The sequence below is a fragment of the Wolffia australiana genome, chromosome 18, assembly GCF_029677425.1.
Source record: "Wolffia australiana isolate 7733 chromosome 18, ASM2967742v1".
Classification (NCBI taxonomy): domain Eukaryota; kingdom Viridiplantae; phylum Streptophyta; class Magnoliopsida; order Alismatales; family Araceae; genus Wolffia; species Wolffia australiana.
In genome coordinates, this window is record NC_135852.1 from 9,994,838 (window position 1) to 10,002,551 (window position 7,714).

A 7,714-nucleotide genomic window follows, 5' to 3' on the forward strand; every position below is an offset into this window, starting at 1 on the left:
GACCGCTTTCCGGTTCCTTTACTTTGTATCTGCTCCAGCTGCCGCATCGACGAACAGCCTGCACGACTAGCAGGCCGACGACTAGGTACACCCTCTTTCCACAGTTTGTTATTTTAGCATACGTAGTATACCTTCGTCTTGATTCCCCCATGCTCGGGCTAGGTAGGTGAGAGAGGAAAGAATTAAGAGAAAACTACGACGATACTTGAGTGTTTTACCGGTACGGAGGAGATTGTCCGCTACGTGCGAGCCCCATGAAAAGATTCCGTTCGGCCGTAGACACATTCGTCGCTCTGACAAGGTTCGAGAGGCCACCGTCGCCGTCACTCGGCGACCTTGTCCAAGCTTGGAGCTCGGCACCCCCTCGAGTCCGAGCCTACACATGCGATACGTAGGGCACTCATCTTCGCATTGTAGTTCCATCGTCCCGTTAGGGCTCATCCGTCGGATGAGGACACTGTCGACGTTCGATACCACTACCACTTATCGGTACCGAGCCATCATACTCGGTGTCGACCGAATAACGTCCTAGACGACGTCCAACATCAAAAAGCTTCTTGAAGCTTTAATTTGTATAAGAATAGAATGGAGGTAGAAGAGAATGAGTAGAGAGAGAGAGAGAGACAGACAGACAGAGACAGAGACAGACAGAGAGAGAGGCAGAGACATAGACAGAGACAGAGACAGACATAGAGACAGACACAGACACAGAGACAGAGATAGACACAGAGACACAGAGAGAGAGAGAGAGAGAGAGAGAGAGAGAGAGAGAGAGACAGCGAGACAGAGAGACAGAGAGACAGAGAGACAAAGAGGCACACAGAGAGAGACAGAGACATAGACAGAGAGAGAGAGATAGAGACAGAGAGACACAGAGAGAGAGAGACAGAGACATAGACAGAGAGAGATAGAGACAAAGAGACACACAGAGAGAGACAGAGACATAGACAGAGAGAGAGAGATAGAGACAGAGAGACACAGAGAGAGAGAGACAGAGACATAGACAGAGAGAGATAGAGACAGAGAGAGACAGAGAGAGAGACAGAGACAGAGAGAGAGAGAGAGAGACAGAGAGACACAGAGAGAGAGAGACAGAGACATAGACAGAGAGAGATAGAGACAAAGAGACACACAGAGAGAGACAGAGACATAGACAGAGAGAGATAGAGACAAAGATACACACAGAGAGAGACAGAGACATAGACAGAGAGAGAGAGATAGAGACAGAGAGACACAGAGAGAGAGAGACAGAGACATAGACAGAGAGAGAGAGACAGAGACATAGACAGAGAGAGAGAGACAGAGAGACAGAGAGACAGAGACAGAGACAGAGAGAGGGAACAGGAGCAGACACACCAAGATAGGTGGTTAGAGTCATTAATTCTGCAAATTAATTCATCACGTTGGTTCGTATTTATAGTGCTCTTTATGATGTAATAGACGTTATGTAGTCGTTTAATCCTAGCTGTTATAATTGGCTATTACAGTTAACCAAACTGATACTGTCCATTAGTTTGTTGTCTATCTACAATTTGATCCTGGCCTTTTATGTCTCATCCTATCTATGTTTGATCTTACATCTATCCTGACTACCAATTCTCTTAACGAGTATAAGATAAGTGTCATGTTTTTACTAGCTAATCTTTATTAGAGTTTCTATTGGTTGCCACTGCTGCTGACGTGTCTACAAAGTTGTTGACTCTGAGCTCCGTCTTCATCTTCCTTAACACCCCGGGTCAAGTGCCACAAGCCCCCACCGCCATGCACCCACCACCGCACAAAGGGGAAGCAGCCTAGTTCATAGTTTTATGGAAGTTTAACGTAAACTTCTCTCCGATCTAAGAAACATTAATAAGCATGATAACTCCTTGATCCTAAAGCGATCTCAACCTTGAGATCTTCATTGCTAGGTGAATTGGTTTTTACTATCTGAGAGAGATAAGTCTTTATATTCAAAAAGATGTGTTGCTACACATCAAGATCAACATCCTATGGAGATTATGCATCTTACTTTTAAATTTATGTTGTAAAGCCATCTTTTTGATTGCTAAAATATTTATCATCTCCACTCCCTATGTAGCTTTATGTTCACCTAGCGTATATTTACAAAAGATTTACTCAAAACATAATTAAATACCTCATTGACCCTTTCGGTTCTTCCGGAGCTATACAAATAACTATGTATAGATCTGACGAAGGGGGAAGATCTCTCGCTCGAATTCTCATGAGGGTTGTGAAATTATGAAGAGACGAGAAGGGCATCTGTAAAAGTCGTCTCTTCAAATATGTACTGGACCTAGTGACTCAATGGGGAAGGTCTCAACAAATATTTGCTGGGCCCGCCAGGGGAAGGTCGCCACAAATATTTGCTGGGGCGCCAGGGGAAGGTGTCTATCTTTATCTTCGCCAGGGCATTTAGAAGGCCATCTATGTCATTAATAATTTTTCGGGGAGGCCCAGAGCCCAGTTCACGTCAATGAGACGAGACAGGAGTGGTGTTACCAATTTATTCATCTTTGGGTCTCCGCACCGTATGGGATAATTTATAGTATTAGAATCTCGAAGAATTCTGCAGCCGTGAACACTTCGTTTTGAGTTAATGCAGTGGAATGTCTCAGGAGAGAGTAGCCATAGGCACGAGAAACGCAGACTGTAAGGAGAAATCCATTCCCAGCCATGTCATCTCCGACTAGAAACTTTGATTTATCAGGTCTGCATTCCTTTCCGGCCCCGTCATTGGAAATTTAGGTTTACGGGGTTTCGTTTAACCATGTCACGTCAGTCACTCAGAACATTGCCGCTCGTGCAACTTCTGGCAGAGGAGATGACAGGAGGAAATGGGTAGCGATATTCTTTCCTGAAGAGGCCTTAGGACTCCGCCACTCCGGCATGGAAACCAGCGGTAGAGTCGAAGTGAGAGAGATCCGCCTTTATGGCTCCAGTAAGCGTGCTGGCGACACGACGTGCAACAGAGCCCGTGTTTGCTCAGCAGCTTTTGTATCCTCTCAAAGACCGCGGCATACGACCTTTTTACTGTTTTCTCTCTCCAAGTCTATCAATCTCTGTCATCCCCAGGTGAAGAACTAGCCGCCAAGTCTCCTTTGTTTCCCTTTTTTCTTTCCCTTGCTCTATCATTTTCGTCATTTCTCCTGCGAACCGAAAGATCAAGAGTCTAATTATCGGGGCAAAAATATTGACGAACTCAAGCCACGTAAGAGCATGTCCTGAGGGGAAATTCTACATTTACTATGTTCTGCTTTCATGCGACATTGCGGGAAAACCTGATACGTCGATTCGTCAAATATTTTCGGTCTGAGACTGATAAACATCCTTCCGTTGGCATTTAGTTTTCAAGGGTATCACAGAACAACGAAAGAGACGCGGACACTATCAATCTAGGAAGAAATTCGCGAGCCCTTATCTGCAAAGACCGAGACAGCAGCGTATCTCGTCGAGATCCTTCGGCCGAAGAAGATGGTTCTAAAGCAGCACAGACAAAGGACGTGGGAATTGAATACGTAGGTACGAGGGGCATGACCTCTGTTCCTCTTTCTCTCGATCATTAATTGCGTGGATCAGGCGCCCATCTCTTTCCACCGGGAATTTCAGACCCCACACGTGGAGAAGGAATCGCCGCCAATTACTATGTCAGAGCTAGGGTTCGTGAACAAACGATTAACAAAATCGGACAGAACCCAATCCGTCATTTCTCTTGACGGCCGAAAGATAAACGGCTTGAGACGACTCTTACAATTAATGATAAGAATTCCAAACTAATGGTCCATGGACCAACATTAATCTTTGGTTTTGCATTTTTAGTTGACATGAACATTCTTAGATTTCTCCCACCCTGCACAACTTGCGAAGCAGCTTCGGGGCTGAGATAATCAGATATACAGTACTATCAAGTTGTGGAGAGAAGAACGGATCATAGTATTAGACTAATAGTTCATGAAGAAGTTACGGCTTGGGGTGGGGAGCAACAAAGTGAACAACGTCTTGAAGAAGGCCGCAATCGGGGGGTCGCTGGGTTTGCTGCGTGGCATAAAAGGAAGAAGCGCTCGGCGAATTGACTCGGCTGCCGCCGCTGAATTGAACGTTGAACTGCGACGCGAGATGGCGGCGGTGGAGAAGAAGCTCGGAGCAGAGCGTGGCCGTGGAGTGACATGGCGAGAGTACGTGGCTGCTTCCTCTGACCGTCGTGGGGATGTAATGGGTGTGCTGGCCTTCGTAGGTCGTGATCACGATTGATGGATCTTGATGAGATCTCTCCACCCTCTTCTTCACTGTACACTTAGGCGTGGTGCAACGGTAGTAGCTTCTACACACATAAATAGGGAGAGGTTATAAAGCCGAGCGATATTGCCGTAGAATTCGGAAAAAAACACTCGCGAGTCTTGGTTGAGAACCTTGGATATGCGCTGTTTTTTACGGCCTTCTGACCGTATTTCCTCCACCGGTAGCCGTCTTCGAGGTGGTCTACTTCGCTTTTTGTCATGAAAGCGAACCGCGGTTCCCTCGCCCGCTTCTCGCCCTTCTTCCGAGCTTTCATCCTGGGGACAGGCATTCGAAGAACGTCAAAAACGAAGAATTATAATAAGTCACACACTAAATGCGCGAATCTCGTTTGGGATGTGCTGCGAGAAAAAAGGATTCAATCTTGGAAATAGTCCCAAATCGACAGAGAACGAGCAGCAAAGACAAGCACCGGAAATCAGCGACGGAATCCCTAAAATTGGAAACCTAATTCTGTCCGCTGTAAGAATCTTCTGGAACGAGGTTTCAAGCAGCATCCCAAGAACCCATCTAGTGAAATAAGAAAAATATCACACGATTATATAATCATCAGCTTACAGATTCTTGGACTTCTGACTTCCGTTGTCCTCATCATCAGCTTTGGCTACTTCTCCAATACCTTTCGTATTCCTCTCGGACTCCTCGTCTCCATGCCCCTCCGTTGATGATGACGAAGCGGACGAATTCGGAGGGGACGGAACAGAACGGCCAATTGCCATGATGCCGGACGGAGCGGTGTGTTGTTTATCATCCGCCACTCCTTCAAATAACTCTCCCCCAGAACGCGAGGTTGAGTTGTTGAAGCCGCTCTCAAGGTCGTGATAGCCTCCAAATGAGCTCGAAGTGCCCGTATAGCAGAGATCAGCGCCGAGAAGTTCGCTGGGCCCAGAGAGAAGTAGTTTGCTGCGGAAACGAGACAAGTTTCGATCCTGGTCTGCTGAGTCGCCATGGATGGGCACGGTGTCTTTAGACATTCGACTGTCTTAAACCTGCAGAGACTCTGCCAGAGGTTCGATCTTCCAAAAGAGGTCGCAGGAGACACCGATGAAGGAGAACCTGAAGCTGCGCAGAGAAATAAATATATTAATGAAAGTCACCAGTCTTTGTATCGTCGAGGGGAGGGTACGACCAGTGTATGATCTCTCTCTCTCTCCCTCTCTCTCTCCCCCTCTCTCTTTCTCTATATCTCTCTTTCCCTCTCTCTCTCTCTCTCCCTCTCTCTCCCCTCTCTCTCTTTCTCTATATATCTCTTTCCCTCTCTCTCTCCCCTCTCTCTCTTTCTCTATATATCTCTTTCCCTCTCTCTCTCCCCTCTCTCTCTTTCTCTATATATCTCTTTCCCTCTCTCTCTCCCTATATATATCTCTCTTTCCCTCTCTCTCTCCCTCTCTCTCTCTCTCTCTCTTTCTCTATATATCTCTCTCTCTCTCTCTTTCTCTATATCTCTCTTTCCCTCTCTCTCTCTCTCTCTATATCTCTCTTTCCCTTTCTCTCTCTATCTCTCTTTCCCTCTTCTCTCTCTCTATATCTCTCTTTCCCTTTCTCTCTCTATCTCTCTTTCCCTCTTCTCTCTCTCTCTATCCTTGTTGCGTAACGTTTACACCATTATCTTCTGTAATTCATGAAGACTAAAAAATGATAGAGACGGCGCTCAAACCTGCGAAACATGAGTAAGATTAAAAAACCCAATAAATACTGGAAATTTTTTATTCGGCTTCTTATCTAAATTGGGTCTCTTTTACGTAGTGGGGGATTCGGTCTCTCTGAATTAAATATGCCCACGTCATCTACCACTAAAAACTATTATTCAAACTTTAAAGCAGTTGAATTAGCGCCTAACGCAGCATCCCTCCGCGAGTTAAAAAAGATAAACTGGATGGAGGTGCAGACCAACAAAGACTTCTTAGACGAATAAAATTTGTTATCCAGCGGAATGGGGGCGTTCGGCGGTCAACACGTGCGTGTATTTAGTAGAACGTCACAATTCAAGACCTCGTGATCTGTTTGTCTGCATAAGTTTTTTGGCCCTCGTTGCCGCCCGGCGCCGCAATTGAAGTGGTCCGTGGAATTGTGTCTCAATTTCTCCAAACCCTAGCGTCCACCAACTATTGCGATATTCCATAAATTTTATTGAGAGTTTCATGTATCATGGATTAATGGTGCTCAGAATATTCCATATAATTTAGGCTGTCCACATTAAAATTTTAATTTGGTGGAAACTTAACACTTCCGAGGCAAGACTGCAGAATGAGGACTGTAACTCTTAGGATGAATATACGCAAGCTTGCATAAAACGGAAGATAACCTTTCTTTACATTTTTAGAAACTTTTACTGATTGATTGGCTTAGGAAGAAATATTCGCATTTATGGACTCAAGTCATTACCATAATTTTCCGATTGGCAAAGATCAATTATTCCATTGTTCCGGGAGATAGGGGCAAACATCAAAGATAAATATTGACGTGTATTATTTTCTGAGAGCTACTTAAATTGTTGGATCACTATCGTGTATTTTTTCAGTTCTCTAGCACCTAAATTGTTGGATCACTGTCGAGTTTAAATCATATTTTGGAAAGATGGATGGGGATGGTGTCCTTAGACTCAGTCGTCGAAATGACGAAGCGAATCGAGGTCTTGACGGAACTAGGAGATTCGGAGGTGACCGGCTCGAACGGCTAGATGATGGCGCCTCTGCCGGCGACGTCTCTTTGGTTGTGGGGCTTTGGTGTACTAAGACCGATGATTGACACCGAGAGCATGAGATTATTGACATTTCAGTGCTTCTTCCAATCTCTCTCTCTCTCTCTCTCTCTCTCTCTCTTTAAGTAGGGAAGTAGTAGCGTTAGGCCAGAAAGAGGCCCTACAAGAATCTGTACCATCGAAGCATGTGGAAAATAGGTACAATCTCGACTGTAGGGTATGGGTGGAGGGGAGGGGGAAGAACGAGAAGAAAGATATGGGGTAGCGAAATACAACGCAGCGGAAAAGAAAGATAGGAGGGTTATCATATCATCTGTAGGCCCAAGCCCCAGAGTCGTCGCGTGTGTCAAGAGTATGGTAATAGTATGAGTTGAGATAAAGTGAAACCAGGACAATTGTATTACCGGAACGTCATTATATTGAGAGTATGGTAAGCATATTATTTATTATTCCAATTTCATGAAAAGGAGATAATACTATGCCGTCGCTTCCATCTTTATCTGGTCAAAGGTGAAGCAATGTGTTTCCTTCTTTTTCCATAACCCATACTTCGACTCTTTTGCGACTCTTTCTCTGGAACTTTCTTTAGGTCAATCTTAAGGCGTGTTCATATTGGACGAGAGCTACACTGGGATGGCGATATAGTAAGACTGAGAAAGAGGGGAAGATAGAGATGTGCCTAGGAAAGTAGGAATAGAGATAGACAGACAGGCAGCC

The 7,714-nt window shown here is 45.2% G+C and overlaps 1 protein-coding gene across 1 annotated transcript; it reads right to left on the reverse strand.

Annotated features, from left to right (window-relative positions):
- Positions 1-3,857: 3,857 nt before the first annotated feature.
- LOC144715239 (WRKY transcription factor 71-like) lies at positions 3,858-5,570 on the reverse strand. The gene is made up of 3 exons (XM_078590170.1): positions 4,855-5,570; positions 4,410-4,553; positions 3,858-4,321 (listed from the first exon to the last, which is right to left on the reverse strand). Exons 1-3 carry the CDS (start codon positions 5,268-5,270, stop codon positions 3,961-3,963), a joined length of 921 nt encoding a protein of 306 aa, XP_078446296.1. The 5' UTR covers positions 5,271-5,570; the 3' UTR covers positions 3,858-3,960.
- Positions 5,571-7,714: the final 2,144 nt, after the last annotated feature.